This window comes from Hipposideros armiger, unplaced genomic scaffold (genome assembly GCF_001890085.2).
Source record: "Hipposideros armiger isolate ML-2016 unplaced genomic scaffold, ASM189008v1 scaffold_314, whole genome shotgun sequence".
In the NCBI taxonomy this organism is placed as follows: Eukaryota; Metazoa; Chordata; class Mammalia; order Chiroptera; family Hipposideridae; genus Hipposideros; species Hipposideros armiger.
Genome location: NW_017731664.1, coordinates 1,873,931 through 1,892,712, shown reverse-complemented (window position 1 = coordinate 1,892,712; position 18,782 = coordinate 1,873,931). Strand labels below are relative to the sequence as shown.

Genomic DNA, 18,782 nt, shown 5'->3' with positions numbered 1-18,782 from the left:
GCTCCCATTCTTTGATATTTATCTTCTCTTAGCCTGACTATCCTTGGGTTTTCCAGAGGTGGCCACAATGTAATGCAGAAATAAATGGAAAAGAACAGGAAACAGGCATGCAATCACTGAGGGACCTATTTAGAAACCAGGAGAGCAGCAACAAGGTGTTAAAGGGACTTGACTGTGCAGGTTGCACACTTGAGGCTGACCTCCTAGCTAACATAGATAGTAGGCTTTGCTGAGTCAACACCTTCCAGAAAATGAAAATCATAATTTTTATCCTACTTCAAGGTAAAACGCATGAACAGAAAGTGTTTAACTGAAAATCAGCAACAGCTACATGTAAAAACAGGGTTAATTGTACCAGGAATCAGATATAAGATAATTACTGAGCATACTATTAGCTCTGAGATTGCTGGAGACCAAGTAAAAAATGGAAGCATGATAAAGACTGTTTCATATTAATGTATGTAGCTTCAGTTGAGAAGATGGTAGCACACCCCACTTTAGTCTCCCACCTTTCTCTTTTTCTTTCTTAGAGTTTGGCTAGAATAATTAATTAAATTTGGATGCTTCCTTTTCCCTTGTAATGTATTTGATATAAAGAAGTCAATTAGAAACAAATGCACAATTTGAGGAGAGCGCCTTTAATATTTATCTTGCATCCATCAGACTCACTTCACATAGAAAGGTCTCTGGGTTGGATTTGAACTCTCAGCTTCTCAAAGGTAAACACGTATCCTATTAACCAAATTATTACATGAAGCTAAAAGGACTTTGGGGTCCATTTTCAACTTTATCCTCCATGAAATTTTGGAACTCTTTTCCTGTTTCTTGTCAGTTTCCTACTTCCTCTTAGTCTACTCCTCTGTCTTCACTTCAAAAATAACCGGTTGTTGGATGCATGAACTAAAATGCCTTAAAGAATTTGAGGATTTGGTTGTTTTCTCTCAAGAAGGTGAAAGGAAAAGAGCTACAATTTCTAGGAAGCCTGGTTTGACTGAGTCTAGCCCCCAGGCAGATTAGGCCCAGGTTTTGCCAAGTGAAATTGCCTATTCCCTAAGAGAAAAGGCTAGCACATTGCTCTTCAGAGCATTCTGAATTAGCCTGTGCAATCTTTATGCTACCCTGTAATTTCCTGTTTGTTATAAATGAATCCTTTCTAGGTGTTAGTGCAGCCTGTGAATTGAGAAAAAAAGCATGTAATTAATCATAGGAGATTGGGGGAATTCACTAAGTCTGAATATAAGGGAGTCGCTGGGCAAGGCACTAGGACCTAGAAGGCATCTATCCACCCTGGCAGGAATTTCTTGCTTGGAGCTCAGACAACAAAGGCATAGAGAGATTGGTTTTCTTTCTCTCAGCATCTCCACCCAACCAGCAGAAAACCGGTGAGTGGGGCTTTTGAGTGATTTTCAGTGAGAATGTAACAAATGTCAAACGGGAGAAGCACAAGGCAAATTGCGCACTGTCTCTCTGTCTCTCTTTCTCTCCTCCTTTTTTTTTCCTGCCTTATTCTCGGATTTTCCCCCTAAGCCTCTACCTGGGATTTTCCTTTGGAAAAGTGAGTTTGATATTGCTTTGTTTTCGCTGTAATGCTGATTTCGAATAATACCCCCCCTGACCCTAAAGCAAAGCCAAAGGTTGCTGCATGCCTGGGGAAATGCTTGCTACTTATCTTGAGGAGGTGGGGTCTCTTAACCACTGCAGGCTGTCTGACAGAGACAATGCTGAGCTCAGCATAGGTCATGGTGACATTGGAAGAAAAGGGGGACTGAGCCTGGCAAACCTACTAAACACCAATCCTCTTTTATCTCCTGTCCTCCTGGTCCCTTGCAAATATCTCAATGTGGCAGTGTGTAGCAGCTGAGCCCTGCTTGCTTTGTGAGTCTTTTCATCCCCATCTGTGAGATGCATGTTAATAGTCCAGTTCCTACGCTGTCACTACCTTTGCTAGCGTTTGAGATTTTTGTTGTATTTTATTACATGTTTTGATTTTCTTTCTTTCTTGTTTTGTTTGTTTGTTTTTGGTTCAGCAGAAGGGGGAAAGCAAATCTGAACAGATGACCATCTTTTTTCCTAAGCTTGTGCACTTGTGCAATAGGCAAGTTTAGGGTGAGGGCAAAATGCCCCTTTGGTCAGGACAGAAATCCAGAACAATGAAAGGTGTGCTTGCTTCTAAAGGTCCTATATGCTGTTTTCAGTGACTCATTTGGGAATCTTTCAATAATTAAATTATTCCATTAAGAGATAGGGCTGCATCAGTGGGGAGGGGATAAAGCTTGGGGGGGGGGGAAGAAAATAAGAGAAAAGAAAAGCATTTCGTGACCAAATGGTACCAGAGGGAAACGGAGCTAACACTTGTTAATTAACTGATTTTTCTAATCCTTTTTGTTTTTCAGCTTATTTCTTATGAATCTTGAATAGCTGCACCACTTTGGTGGAGAAAGAGTTTGATGAATAGCACAAAGACACTGGCTATTCCCTGGAGGCTGTCCCTTTAAAAGAGAATCCTAGTTCATTCTGGGGTAGGGGGAGGTTATGCACACATTAGAGTAAGAAAGAGGGTTTGGAATAAAATTAAAATACTCCACTTCATACTCATTTTATTGATATGCAAAGATTGCTTCCGAAGCCGGAGATGCTAACCTTGGCTAGTTCCTTCTCTTGTCTTCAAGGGGAATTGTCAGGTTCTGGATTCATTTACAACTGTTAGTCATGTGAACATGTGTGAGGAAACAGATGCCAGTTTTAATGTATTTAGCCCGAAGTTACAATTTGATAGGAGCCACTGTCAGTAGGTCCCAGGATTTTAAGCTGTTTCAAAATCCCTCTCTCCCCTCTATTGGAACAGTGCCAAAAGTGCCTCCCTCTCTATTTCTTGCCCCAACCCCCACAACCACCAACACCCCCTTAGCCCCTCCTTCTCCTCTATTAAGATCAATATTCCTGCAGGTCAGGGGAAAGCAGCAGATGGGTCAGGGTTTTTTTTTTTCCACCACTTCTTTTCACAAGCAGCAGACTGCAGATCTGGGTCTGGCTAATATTTGAATTCCTTTCTTTTTCCCTCCCCACACTTTTTCTTTGCCTTTTTTCACCCCCATCCTTTTCCCCAACACTCAGGTCTCTGAGGTTTTACCAAAATATGGAACTTGATTTTGGACATTTTGACGAAAGAGATAAGACATCCAGAAACATGCGAGGCTCACGGATGAATGGGCTACCTAGCCCCACTCACAGCGCCCATTGTAGCTTCTACCGAACCAGAACCTTGCAGGCACTGAGCAACGAGAAGAAAGCCAAGAAGGTACGTTTCTACCGCAATGGGGACCGCTACTTCAAGGGGATTGTGTACGCTGTGTCCTCTGACCGTTTTCGCAGCTTCGATGCCTTGCTGGCTGACCTGACTCGATCTCTGTCTGACAACATCAACCTGCCTCAGGGAGTGCGTTACATTTACACCATTGACGGATCCAGGAAAATTGGAAGCATGGACGAACTGGAGGAAGGTAATTAAAAAAGTGGTAGTGGCCCTTGGTGGGAGGTGGCATCATTGGTTATGGTTATATTTCTTGGAATCAATGAAACAAATCGGGAAATAGATTTGTCAAAACACCAGGCTGTTGCTCAGGCTTTTTATTCTATAGGCACAAACAGGGCTATTAGCCATTACCCCTCATGGCCTTCAGTCTCTGCTGGGTTGAGTGTAGATGGTGGTGATAATGCATTATGCTTATCCGCCAGGGTTTACAAAGGAAAATCTGAATAGTGTCATTTACTCAAAATCTGAATTGTTGTTCATAATTAACTCTAAGTAGCACTATTGAGGCAGAGCATAAAATCATGAGGGGTGTTAAATGAGCAAAGAGGTTTAGTTGGGTTAAGAGAAAGAAAATATGCTCAAATATTCTTTGAGCTGCTAAGAGACTATTTGTGAATTGCAACTCATGGAAACATGCACCCTAAAAGCAGGACTTCCTGGACATATTCACAAAGGATTATACTTTTAAGTAAGTGGTCACTGCTCAGCTGTTGCTTCTAAAAAGCTCACTCCAGGGTGTGTCCCTAAGGCTGAGGTCATTGAGAGAAATACCAAAGAAAGCTGTAGGTATTCCTGGTATTTTAATAAACTATTCCTGTTTGAATAGGAACTGACTCACTGTGCCTAAACCCTTTAACTCTTCTCTACATTTTGGTTTTGCAATTGAATTTTATGACTAGATTGCCAAAAATATTGACAACCTGTGTACTTACCCCAAAACAGGGAAAATCCCCATCTTGCCAAAACTTGCTAAGCCATGAAGTCTTTTTTTGTGCTCATCTAGAAAATATATCTTGGGATGTGTTTATATATTTTACTTTATCAAATCAATTATATTGAGGATGCTTCTCTACCCCTTTTAAATTGGAGTAACATGTGATGAGTTTAACCTGACACAATGCTTTAGAGGACAGCCTTAAGGAGTGGTGATAATGAAAATGATCCCACCCCTACAAACTCTCCCCCACTCTCCAGCCCTCCCTTCTCACTCCTTCCATTCCCTGAACAAAGGTGAGTTTAGAGCAGGCAGGTCTCTAGGGAAACCAAATTATGAAACAGCCGACAAGGAAGGAGAAACAGCATATTCGATGAATTGGTGTGGGAGTGCCCCGCCTCCGCTTCACTGCTTCTAGGTTTCTTGTGTTCCTAGACAAAGGAGCATGAGGGCTTCCCTTGTACAACACCACGTTGTCGCAAGTAACTGCTGTTTTCCAAGTCAGGGCAAGTGATTTGGGGCCAGCTACTTATAAGAGACACTGTCCATGTGGCTATTGGATCTGGGTCTCAGGGTTCAAGTCTGAGGTTTTTCTATATAGCTGACCTTGAAAAATGATGCTGAGGAGGCTTAGATTATTTGATCATGTGCTGAATGGCCAGGCAGTGGTTAATCCTAGGCTTTTCCTGAACATTGAAGGATTGGCCATCCTAGTGTATATCTTAAAATAAAGGAGAATCAGGGTAAACTTGAAGGGTTTGAAGCTAGGCTGAGGGAGCTGTCCAACAGAGTAATCAATAGGGTGTGTCTTTTGTCACTGTAAAATATTGGGTTGTCGTAAAAGTCATGACGTATTTTTTCTATGTTTTTCATTGCAAAAATGCGTCATGATTTTTCTGACAACCCAATACATATCTCAGTCAAATTTGAGGGGTTTCTCTGTAATAATTTTCACAAACAAAGCACCTGAATCTAGTATATCCTCATTTCCCAGTATGTCCTCATTTCCACTAGCTGTAATCTTCTAAAGGCCATGATAGACACTACGGCAGAATACTGAACCAAATGACATTGTATTCAGAGCAAGGATTATACTGTTCTTGTGTCTGATATAAGAACGTTGTCATGCATAAATCCCCCCCCCAATGTATTTTTTAACATGTCTTGCTCAAAGACAATCTCTTCATGTTGATTTCCACCTCCCTGGATGTGTGTGTGTGTGTGTGTGTGTGTGTGTGTGTGATGATAATCTTAGTTCAATATAGGCAATAAATGTAATTTTGAAGACTGTAGCTTCCTTGCCTCTTGATCCTTTTGAGTCCTGCTGAATTGTACTCCTTTCATCTACTGTTCCAGGATGCTGTGGTAATAATTCCTATGAATTCCCTCACTATGTAGAGTGTGATTATGGCTCAGTTGCATTTATCCATATGTCATCTACAACCACAAGCTGCATTGGCTCTCAATGCCTCCCTGAACTCCTAAATACTGCCCATTCCGTCAGAGATATTCTGGATATCTCTAGGACAGTGTTGAGAAATGTGACCAGTTTTTCCACTACCACAGAGCGAGGTGGGAAAGGACATTGGGATGAGGAGGATAAAGAAAGGGGTATTTTTCTCTCCTATGTTTGTCCTTTGGAACTACTCACCTAGGAATGGAGGACAAGATTCCCTCACTTTGTTCACTTTTGGAAGAAGTTGAATGAAAGGTTACAAAATTCATATACCTTGCTTCCCATGAGACTTCAAATCAAAAAAGTTTGGAAAGATCCCTGGGTGAAGAATTAGGGGCATTGAGTTCAAGTCTTAGAGGCAGAAGATTATAATGGGGGAAGTCTTCAGAATCTGATTGGGTTCAAACAGAATATCTGCCACCTGCTAGTTTATGTGTCCTTGGTGAAACCATTTTGACTGCCTGAACCTCACCTTTTCATCTGTAAAGTGGGAATAGCTGCTTTGAGAATTAAATAAGACAATGGATATTAAGTGTTTAGTATTATGCTGAGCACACAGTAGCACTCAATAAAGGGTAGCAATTATTGTTTGAGTCATCCTAGTTTATAGCTGGTTAGCTAAATGACCATAGGTTTAGACTTAACATCACTGTGACTAACATTTTCTCTTTTATTTATTTATTAATTTTTAAAAATTTTCAATTACAGATGACATACAAATTAGTTTCAGGTGTCCAACATAATGATTAGAGATTTATATAATTTATGAAGTGATCACCCTGATAAATCTATGATATTCTTTTTTATTTATTAAATTTATTAGGGTGACATTGGTTAGTAAAATTAATAGGTTTCAGGTGTACATTTCTGTACTGCGTTGTGTGTTTACCACCCAGAATCAATTCTCCTTCCATCACCATATATTTGATCCAATGTTCTCTTTTTAAAAGACAACTTTACTAAATTATAAATTGCATATGATGAAATTCACCCATTTAAGTGTACAATTCGATGATTTTAGAAAATTTGCTAAGTGGTGCAACCATTGCCATAGTCTAGTTTACACCATTTTCATCACCCTATAAAGAAACCCTGTACCAATTAGTGGCCACTGCCCATTTCCCCTGTTCTATCCAGTCCTAAGCAATAATTAATCTACTTTATGTCTCTACAGATTTTCCTTTTCTGGACATTTTATATAAATTGAATCAACTTTATATGCTCTTTTGTGACTGGCTTCTTTCACTTATAAAAATATGGTTCCAAGGCTTATCCACATTGTACCATTTATCAACACTTTATTTTTTAATAGACGAATAATGTTCCATTGTATATATAGAGCACATTTTGTGTATCTACTGCAATATTCTTACCTGTAAAATAAGACTAGTAACAGCTGCCTTCTTATTAAGGTGGTTGTGAGGATAAAATTAGATAATAGATATAGAAACGTATTGATGAGGTAAACCTACAGCTACAATGTACTATTATTGTTAGTGATGTAATAATAATAATAATAATAATAATAATAAAATAATAATGGTGATGCTACTGAGGGGTTGGAATGGCCAGTGGTTCCAAAACCTGGCTGCCTTTAAGAATTTTGTAGCGCTTTAGAAAAATATAAATTCCTGGGCTACATCTCAGATCTATTGAGTTAGAACCTGTAGAGCTAGGGTTCCAGAATCTATGTTCTTACAAATCTCCCCAGCTGATTCTTATGAGCACTTAAACTTGGGAAGTACTTGATTAGGTGATCTTGATGGTCTCCTTCAGCTAACTACAATGGTGAAGGTTCCTTGGAATGCAGAAATCCTCGTTTTTGTTTTTTTCTTGGTAGGTCTTAAAGGAATAAATGGACCATAAAACATATTATGTTTCTAAATGGCCTCCTTAAATATATAGCCTAAACTGAAATGAAATAAAAAGCAAACATTTAATAATCACTGGTCTTGTGGGACTCCTTTGTCTAATGTCTCTAGTCTACTGACTGCTGCTAGATACTAAAAGTAACAAGGGGAGAATTTTAGATTAATGTTGGGTTATTTATGTCAGCTTTCCCACAGCTCCTTGGTTACAGCAGGTGTCTTACCAGGGCTATATAGAATGTGGCCCTTGTTACCTGTATTTTTAGTGGGTCAATGAATGAAATCCATGAGTGACTTTTTCTTTTGCCTTGCTTAGTCTTTCATCATTGAATCTTTCTTCTTCCCCTCATATCCTGTCCAAATCTTTCCTTGCTTTCTTATATGTGAGTGCCCAGATCAATTTTAGGGGTATTAATTTTGAGCATTATTATGCAGACCATGGGACAGAATATTTACAATTGAGGCAGTCTTGTTAGAAAATTTGAACTGTATAGTGACACTAGCAAGATAGAGTTTCTTTGCCATCGCTAACATTTTCCAGTGAGATGAATCCATCTTGTCACTAATTTATCCTGGCTACTAAAGCAAGCACATTGCCAAAGAGGAGAATTTCAGTTTACCTGGGAGAGATACATTATTAATAGGTATAATAATACAATACAGTACCATTTAATATGTTTCTTCTTGAGCGAGGAAGCCTCAGAAAAAAAGGAAAAGAACCCAGGCAGGAATACTTTTGCCCTGAGGAAATTTAAATATGTTTAATGTTTTTGAAAATGGAGCCCCTTTGAAAGTAAAAGGAGGTAGACATTAGATCATGTTGAGCCCACAGTTTGTTCCCTTCCTACCGTTTCAGCTGTGCTTCCATGACTTCATTTCCTTACCCCCACCCCCTGAAGCACTTTTTCAATTCCAGAAAATTGTTGCCTTGCTCGGCTCTCTGAAGCCAGCTTTTCTTCTAAGCTCCTGATGGGTGGGAAATAGCCCTTGAAAGCTGTGGAAGGATGGGAACCCAGTTGTGTAAAGGTGCAACACACATCACCCAGTTTCCAAGTGCCAGGCTGCAGGATGTGCAGGAAGCACTGGGCTCTGGCAGCAGATATTGCAGACATTTGCAAAATTAGAACAAAGAAGAGTTAGTCTAGAAAAGTAGCACATTTGATGTCCTTCCAGTAGTAGAAGTGGAGCGTCCTTTGGTGGTGGGCAACTATTTCTGTAACATTTAATTACCATAACAGTTTTCTCACCTAAAGCCTATTTGGGATGGAAAAGAGAAGAAAATTCCTTATTATAGATCCTTAGGACTGAACAGGTCTCAGATGTCACTAGTGCAATACCTTCAATTTATAGATGATAAAGCTAAGACTCAGAGATTGAGTGATTTGCCTGAGGTCATCCAGCTTGTAAATGCCTGGTTGGGATATGAATCTAGGTCTGTCTGACTGCCTGAATCACTGCTTTTAACCACCATAAATATTCTGCTCACTGGTGGGGAATGCTGATAATGGGGGAGGCTCTACATATGTGGGGAAAAAGGCTATGTAGGAAATCTCTGTACCTTCCCCTTAATTTTTTAAAGGTTTTTATTGGGGAATTGGGGGATGGGAACAGCACTGCCTTCCCCTTAATTTTGCTATGAACCTAAAACTGCTCTAAAAATACTCTTTTTTAAAAAAATATACTCTTAAAAGAAATCCTGTCCTCAGTGTTCATCAGCAGTGGCAGCAAATGGCTTTGCTGGTGGTTAGCCATAGAGCTCCTACATTTGGCATTTGCAGCAACTGGAGGTCTCTCAACCAGCAGGAAAGCTTATCTTTGAGGCATGGAACCTGGCCAGTTCTCATATGATGGTTATAGCTCAATTCTGAGATGGCTGCCTTTGTTTCTTTCTATTTTCTTTCCTTCAGCTTCTACTCCTCCCCTTTTCATTTCCTTCCCCCCAACCCTTTCTTTCTCCTTTCCCTCCTTCCTTCTTGTTCTCTTCAAATTAAGTCCTTAATAATAATAATGTGTAGAATTTATCAAGTGATTACTATGACCAAGATCTAGGCTCAGCACTTTGTATTCATCATATGATATGTGCCTCACAACAAATTTATGAGATAGGGATTGTTATTATCATCTCCATTTTGCAGACAAGTAACCGAAGTCAAGGTACCTAGTCCAATGGCACACAACTAGGAAGTACTGAGGACCTCATGTGGACTGACATCACATCAGTTGATCTTTTCCCATTACTCCAGATTGGGACCAAAAGGAAAGAGAATGGAGACTGAAATGTACTTTTGGAAGGTGCTTAACATAGATTTGGCTGAGGGCTGGGCCCTCTGGAAAGTTCTTGGGTGCCATATGATACTATATCTCTCTGCCATCATGTTCATTTGCATCTGGGGTGGTTAATCATACTAATAGTTCAGAGGCTTAACAGGTTTAAGAGATGGGAGCAAAAAATGTCCAGAGCCCTAATTGTGCTACACAGCTGACTTTCCAAAAGAGACTGTAGATGAGTGAAATCATAAATATATAGTTTCACACATTTCTGCACCACCATTTGTCTAACAGAGTTTTAAAGTATATGACACGTTATGGAAAACATCTGACTTAAAGACAGTGACCTCTCAGAGGGTGATCATGCATCTGGTGAAGTGCTAAGGCAATAGGGCTATTTCTAGGTGTGGGAGATATTGGGTATAAATATATGGGGGGATTGAAAGACCTTCTTCATCCTGTAAATCACAATTTAAAGACCATAAACTATAATCACTTGGATTGGTTTGGATTAGCTAACAAGGGAGCCAGACAAATTAGGGTTTCTTTTGTTTGAGATCTTTGACCACCCCATCCTGTGCGTGCATGTGTGCACTAGGGTGCTGGTGCTTGCATCCAAAGCAAGAGACAACACTAGCAGCTTCTGAGACTCAGAGATGTGTTGGAAGCCACTTTGCATAAGTTGGAAAACACCTTCCCCCTACACACACACACACACACACACACACACACACACACACACACAGAGGTCCTCAAAGGTGCCCCAGAGATTCTGACTGAATCTTCTTGGCACTAACTGATAAATTTATTAATTAATGTAACTTAAAGGATTTGGTGCTATAGCAAAGCGATCAATATTTGCAGTGGGAGTGAGTTACAAGCCCAGAGTTTGTGAATGTCTCTGTGTGCTTCTCCTGCTGAGACCAAAGAAGAGCCATCAGACTATAATTGTGTTTTATGCATTCTTTGCATTGGCTAGGGTTTATTTATTTATTTACTTATTTATAGCCATTAATGATAGGATAAGCCTGAGTAAATCACACAGTTTTTCTGCAGCTGGACCTCTGGATGAATTTCTGTATACCTTGACGCAAATGTATTTTACTCAACAAATTCAACCTTTTCTAATACTCTCTCCCTCAGGCTGAGCCTGCCTCTCTTTCTCTGTTCTCTAGCTTCTAGCCCCAGGTGTCTAACCCCCTCCTTTAGCCTCTGGCCCCTGCATTTCTTCTGCTGTATTAGTCATTTCTTCTAGCCCAAGGTACATGTGAAAATTACACTAGACCATCTAATCCATAAATCAGACTTTACAATCTATTCTCACATCTCCACCTTATTACTTGCAGCAGCCAAGAGTGAGCACTGGTGAAGATGGCCTTGAATAAACAATGACGCTTTTGGAAAGATGGAAATATTGGGAGTGGGTGGTGGAAGCAGAATAGAGTAGTACGGCTTGAAGACATATGGAGTGGTTTTGTGTGTGTGTGTGTGTGTGTGTGTGTGTGTGTGTGTCTGTGTTACAGGTTGTTATTCAGACAGTTTCTCCACTTAGGTGTGGGGCTAAGCAGTAGAAGAAACAATTGTGCATACATATTTACATTCACCACACACACACACACATTTCCCATCTCAATATTACACTGCTTAGCTGTATACTCTGTGCAAAGGACAATCTGGATTCTTGGCAAGTATGTGCTGTATGCCCAATATACAGAGTTACGTGGGTCACTTTAACTTGGAATGAAAATGTATTAACTATGAAAGTTTTCCTTGGTTAATAATATAACAATGGAATAAGGCTATGGGTCCAGAAATAGGACTGAAATATAGAAAGATAGACATGTTAGAAACACTCCAGTGATGCCCTTAGATGTTAACAAGCATCCTATAAATTAATATAAACATTTCAATTCCAATAAAACCAAATCGAGCTTGAGAATCTTACTTGTAGATTATACTTAGGTGTGTTCATTGTCTTTAGGACCCTTAGCTTTATAGGATTTTCCAACTAGGTATGCCATTATAATGAAGATTGTTTTTCTAATTACTTTTTCTTGAAATTGAGTGAGCCAAATTGTTAGAGAGCCCAATTAAGAATTGAACCTAAAGTTGGTTATTATCACCATTTCTCCAAAAGTCCTACTCCAGGGTCAGTGTGTATTAGTTTGGTTAGAATAGTCCATATATCTGATTTAAACTAATAACTATTAAACTATTAAACTATTAAACTAATAACCACTCATTTCTTCCCTTAGGGGAAAGCTATGTTTGTTCCTCAGACAACTTCTTTAAAAAGGTGGAGTACACCAAGAATGTCAATCCCAACTGGTCTGTCAATGTGAAGACATCTGCCAATATGAAAGCCCCCCAGTCGTTGGCTAGCAGCAACAGTGCCCAGGCCAGGGAGAACAAGGACTTTGTGCGCCCCAAGCTGGTAACCATTATCCGCAGTGGGGTGAAGCCTCGGAAGGCTGTGCGTGTGCTTCTGAACAAGAAGACTGCCCACTCTTTTGAGCAAGTCCTTACTGATATCACTGAAGCCATCAAACTAGAGACTGGGGTTGTCAAAAAACTCTATACTCTGGATGGAAAACAGGTAGGTATTTTTTTTTCAAAGTACTCTTTTTCTTATTTGTTCTAAATCCTTGGATGACCATCTTGTACCTCAGGTATCATTTCTGATTGAGGGACTTGTTCTCCACTTCTCATCATCCCTACCTGATGTTTTATGTCTCATTTGGAAGAAAGTTCTTTTCCACAGACAAATCAATGGACAAGGAATCTGAGGCTCTGAAATTCAATCTGCTTCTGACTTACCAAGTAAAATGATCATTTACTTATAGCCTCAGCTTCCTTATCTGTTAAGAAAAGATGGGTTAGAGACTAGGTCCTCTATATTCTTATGTATATGAATTTAGCTATTACATGATGCAATATTGGTTGTTCAATGCATGTGACTGGAAATTAGATTTCCACCACTTGTTTCTTTTTAGATACCCTCATGTTGGTTGGTATTCAGCATTCATCCTGTTCAAGAGTTGAAGTGACCCTCATAGTCTATGAAGAAGTCAGGTCTGGGGGAAGCACAGAAGCCTCTGGTTCATTTTCTTGCCTCACACTAGGCCACATTTTTTCTCTCTTCCTTTTTCATGCAACAGAGCTATCTTAATTTGCTTCCTCTGATGGTTTGTATAAGAAAGGGACTATTTCAGGATCCTAAAATTAGTCCAAGAAAGATGCTGCCATCTGTTCTCCTCCAAATCAGGTTCTTCATGTCATTGGTTATACTACTGAATTGCCACCTATATTAATATCTGGGAAAGAATGCACCCAGGCTTCTCCATCAGACAGATGCACCATTCTCTTGAGCATAGGAAGCTGTAAATATACAACAAAAAATGTTCCAAGGGAATTGGAACAGTAACTGGTTCTGCTGGCTCTAAAAAGATTCCTGGTCCCCCATCAGAGAAAACAAGTGTGGATTATTATCTGTCCCTACTTTCCACTTCTTAAAATACCTTTAGTGTTTGAGTAACAATATAGATCCCATAAAAGCATATTCACTATACATCAGAATGACCAATGAGAGTTCAAATGCAGAACTGTGCCTCCTCCCATATTTTATGATATATATTGTGTGCTACAAGATTTTAAGTTTCTTGGAAAACTCAAACTCATATACTTGGCAATTTGATAGATTTGTGGCTTCTACCTGTTTCTCACCATTTTGTGATCAGAGTGATACCTGGAGACATTGGTTGTACGTGGTTTGTGTTTGTTGTACCAAAGAAATGGGTTTACCTGTGGTGTTGGGAAAAGTTCCAACTCTAAGCATGTCTCTAAGAATATTTCTTTTTTCTGAGGACCAAGTCTATAATAAATAAGAGCTGCCCAGTAACAGGCTTAATCACTGAAAACCTTATCTCAGAGAAATATGACCTAAGAATTTTAGGATCATTTGATCTTAGAGTTGAGAGTCACTTTAGAAGCCATGACATTTAATATCCCACCTAAGGCAGAGATATCCTCTACAACCATTTTATAAGACAGCATATTCCACTGTTCACTAGCTGTTTTAGAAATATTTTACTTATATTGAGGATAAGTCTTCTTCCCTATACATTCATCCTATTGAAGTAATACAGGACAAGTAAAAATTAAGGACATAAGACTAGGATTCAGAAGACCTGGTTTCTAATCTTCATATTGGCCCTTACTGTGTGACCTTAGGATAATCACTTAACTATTTTGAGCCTCACACTTCTCCTCTGTACAAAGGTGCTGATCACACCTGCCCTGCTCCTGCTCACAGGATTCTCATCAGAATCAAATGACATAATGGGCATGAAAGCTTTCTTAAATTAAAATGCATGACATAAATATGTATGTATACAATTTATCACTAAACGAGATAAAATATGTAAATTGCCAGAAAATTTACATACATATTACTAAATGTTAGCTCTCTTCCCTCTGCTTTACCTCCATCATTCTTTTATTGAATTTCCAACATTTTGTGGCGATATACCATACCTTGGCATTCTGTCATTTCTCTTAATATTGTAATTAATAAAAGGACAACTCCACCTCCTAAGTAAGAAAACTCCAATCCAGTGATGGGTAATTTTTTATCCTACAGCAGACTACATAAAGTGATAAGCCCTCTCCAACTCCTTCAAGCATCGGCTCCCATTTATTTGGGGGAACACATCACGAAATGGCAGTGTATAATATAGTCAGACAGTTACGTAAGTTCACGAACGCATCCTAGAAAAAATGCTACACACCTCATTGCTGAATATCACTGTGATCACCTTCAAAGTACTCCCCTCAGGAAGCTATGCACCAAGGCCAGAGCCTAGTCTACCCTTAAAAGCAATTTTGGAACTCTTTCTGGAATGGCCATCAGAGCTGTCATCATATTACCTTTGATGCCCTGAATGTCATCAAAATGTCTTCCTTTTAACATTTCCTTTATCTTTGGGTAAAGAAAGAAGTCATTGTGGGCCAGATCAAGTGAGTAGGGAGGGTATTCCAATACAGTTATTTGTTTACTGGCTAACAACTCCCTCACAGACAGTGCCATGGTAGCTGTTGAATTGTTGTGATGCAAGAGCTATGGATTGTTGGTGAAAAGTTCAGGTCATCTAACTTTCTCATGCAGCCTTTTCAGCACTTCCAAATAGTAAACTTGGTTAACTGTTCATACAGTTGGTACAAATTCATAATGAATAATCCCTCTGATATCAAAAAAGTTTAGCAGTAGTGTTGAAACAAGTTCACAAATTTAATTGTCAGACCTCATATGTACAAAAATGTCAGGGAGCGGTGCTCAGGGGAGCAGAACAATGCCTTATCAATCATCAGTGCCTCTGTAGACACTGTTACTTTTCTTTAAAATGTCTCCCTCTGCCTACTCTACCACTGAGAATTGTCTTTTCAGGCCTGGTTTAAATATTATGTTATCTTCCAAAACCCTGTCTCCACTATGCAAAATTAAAGCAATCTTACCCTCTTAAAAATTCTCAGCTCCTGAAACATTGTGGATGCTCTATAAATGTTTGCTGATTGAATGAACTGACATAAAGAGATTTTCACATGCCCAGGTAGATATTCTGAGAAGCCCTCTGCTTTCAATGCCCCAGACACTATCCTTAGGTCTATCTGATCTGGGGGCTTCCAAAGGAGGGGATATTCTACCCTGGTGGCTCTTATCCCTTACATACTTGAAAGTCATTGAGGGCAGACTTTGAGAGCAATATTTCCCAAAGTGTATTCTAAGAACTGTCTCTACCTCCCTGTCCCCAGAAGTTCTTCATAAAAGGGTTCTATGTTCAAATAGGATTGTGAAATGCTGCAAATTATATGCCATTCTTAGAGACTCATAGTGCTTATTGGTACATTAAATTTTTTGACAAGTCCTGCAGAAAGCAAACCCATTTAATTTAGTCTCAGGATTTCCCAATCTTGTTTAACCACAAACACCTTTTATGGAATACACACACACATACACACACACATGAAATAGATATATTATGGAATATATATATATATATTCTGCAGAGCACATGAGGAAATCGTGTTTACAGAAGAAGGTGAATGAATCTCACTGGTAAGATTGGTATGTATGGAGTAACCCACAAATGAAACATTGTGTAGTTACAGCAAGAACATTAAATAAAAAAATTTGGGGGTGCACGGACAAGCCTACTGAATACAAAAGATGCTGAGTATACTGAAAGTCGGTGCCGAACTCAAAATGTTGGATCCCAGCCCATTTCCCAATTCTAGTGATAACAACTCTAATGTTAACACTTGTCAGTCACTTTGATTACTGGTGGGTATTCTTATTACTTGGGAATATGAACTTCCTCCATGCAGGCTGAAGGCACATGAGTTTCAATGATTTGGATGTGCTTGGATGAGATTCCATGTCTGTCTTTAGCTAAATGTGGCACCAGGCAGAAAAGACAAAGTATGGTCAAGGCTATTTGCTATGTACATTTTAACATGAAATCAAGGCCATCACTTGGTTTCAGCCTTGATCTAACTGGATTCCCAAATAGACCAAATCAAATGCTTTCCTTGCCCTTTGTTTAAATAATAATTAGTTAAAACAATCCACTTGATTATACCTGATTTATTATTGCTTCTGTTCTCAGTACATTTGACTGATTGACTTACACTGATTGACAAGCAATCTGCAGACATGGCAGACATCTGTTTTCTCTGTTTTTATTGTGTTTGGATGTGCTTTTGGAGCCTTTGGTCTTTTTAGGGCTTATGTTTTGTTAGTATAGAAGACTGGGTTCCTGAACTCTTGCCTCTCAGATTTGTGGTTTGTGTAGGCAGGCAAGCTAATCACTAGTAGGAAGGCGTCCCAATTTATTCCTAACCTCAATAAGAAGTTTATAATGGAATAAGAAGTAGTTGATAGGGCCCTGGCTACGCCCAAGTTCTTAATGGGTTCTAGGAGACCAGGGAAAACATGATGAAGGGTTGGATGATGACACATTAGATCATTCTTAGGTGAGGTTGTTCTTTTGATTCCTTGCCAGCTGGAGTGGTTGCAGTGTGTTGACAAAATTATCCAACTATTAATTTGTAGACTCAAGGCATATACATTGATCTTTATGCTTAAAGGTCATGGATGCACGAAAACTGGAATCCAAAATTCTGGTTTGCTTGGTGGCTCAGTTGATGCATGATCTAGACTTATATTCATTTCTGTAAAGCACAGAGTATATGGTGCTTCTCTTAGAGATGTAGAACTTTACTAATAGACTTCCAGATTTTTGGCATCTTACACAGGGGTACAAGTTCCTCATACCATCCATTTTCATGCGACACTTATTGGCATCTCCAGTCTCAGTTTTGTCCACATCCAGGGTCTGTGCAGTCAAAGATGCACTGTTGCCTTAAGATAAATGCCTAAGGGATAAGTATAGCCTTTAATATTTGTGTTAGCTTTGGTACGCCAATTTTTAATTGGATAAATTTTTTTTGTGTTTCTATCTATTTATTTCTATTACCAACTACTTGGACTAGGAATTTTAGGTCTCAGAATAACAGAAAAGAGGTTTAAGCTGATTCCAAGATTACCCATAGCCTTGGGAGCTAGAACAGGAGTTTTAAGAAATGTTTTGAACCATACGATGGTAGAACAGGAAAATGAGAGTACAAAGGATGTTTGAACCACTGCTAAGTATTCCAGGAGAGACTTGTCCCTTCCATCTTGCTAGATACTAAATACTGGGTGCTGCAAGCACAAAGGCAATTTCAGAAAACACAGGAAGACAAGTTTGACTTAACCTTGGAAATGTTGAGTGCATTTCCCAAGGTCTTTGCTGTGCCTGTGTAGCTGGTTTTCCTTTCCCCTTATTGTCTCTGCATCCTCCCATCACATTTGGTCTTACTTATATGCTCTGGCCTCCAGCTCTCCTAGAGCCAACCTCTCTCTTCTCCTAGTGTTATGATCCTATCAGTCAATGTTGGGCTCAATAGAAAAGGCCACGTGGCCATAAATTATGCCCCAAGAGGGAGGTGATTTATCATTGACCTTCCCTTGAGAAAATCAAGGATGGAAAGGTTATGTTTCTATTAACCAAAAATTCTGCCCTCCCCAACGTTCCACAGATTTGATTCCTGGAAGCCAGCTTTGGTAGGAATGGCTTGAGCATTAAGTGAAAAAAAGAAATGTGGGAAGCCAGGCTGGGCTCTCTGGAAGGAGACAGTTTGCAAACTACCTTATCATACGTAGTGTATATTTCAAGATGCATCACACTGAGGTACATTTTGTATTTAAAAGAGGGATTATGATGCAGATGTCCAAAGTCAAACATAATGTCCTTCTGGAAATAAAAACCAAAACTAACTGTAGCCTGGTTATTGCTTATTTCTTCAGTAACTAATCCTCTTAAGAGTTGTATTGTTGGGCTGGCCAAGTGGCGCTGTGGTTAAGAACTGGCTTCGGATGCCAGAGGGCCCCGGTTCGGATCCCACATATGAGGGCCAGTGACACTGCCCTCCACAGCTAAGATGCTGAACAACAGCTCAACCTGGAGCTGGGCTGCCATGAGTCGCAGGCGACGGCGTAGGCTGCAGCCCCTGTGGCAGTGGGTTGCCATGGGCTACCGTGTGTAGCCAGCAGCCAGCGTGAGTGGACAGCAGCCGCAGTGAGCGGCCGTCCAGAAGCCGGCGACTGATTTGCCTCGCCCGGGAAGAGCGCAATGATGGTGCCAACTTGGGCCAGTGAAGCAACGTCCTCCACAACTAGACTGAAGAACAAAACGACAGCAACTTGTCTGTTCCCCTTCCCCCAATTCCCCAGCACTGTTCCCATCCCCCCAATTCCCCAATAAAAATCTTTAAAAAAAAAACAGAGTTGTATTGTTAATGAGATGCTCCTGGCTCTGAACAGTGATAGAGGGTTGTTTGTCCATT

The 18,782-nt window shown here is 39.8% G+C and overlaps 1 protein-coding gene across 6 annotated transcripts in view; it reads left to right on the top strand.

The window, feature by feature from the left end:
- Positions 1-1,317: 1,317 nt before the first annotated feature.
- DCX (doublecortin) overlaps positions 1,318-18,782 on the top strand; it is a 231,038-nt gene continuing 213,573 nt past the window's right edge. For 4 of the 6 annotated variants that reach the window (XM_019660193.1, XM_019660191.1, XM_019660196.1 and 1 more), the window contains exons 1-4: positions 1,348-1,382; positions 1,528-1,555; positions 3,115-3,500; positions 12,095-12,435. In XM_019660193.1, coding sequence (XP_019515738.1) covers positions 3,137-3,500; positions 12,095-12,435 — 705 coding nt within the window. In that variant the 5' untranslated portion in view covers positions 1,348-1,382; positions 1,528-1,555; positions 3,115-3,136. Of the gene's footprint in view, positions 1,383-1,527; positions 1,556-3,114; positions 3,501-12,094; positions 12,436-18,782 lie in introns of all 6 variants that reach the window. The other 2 variants (XM_019660194.1, XM_019660192.1) reach the window with 1 other exon arrangement.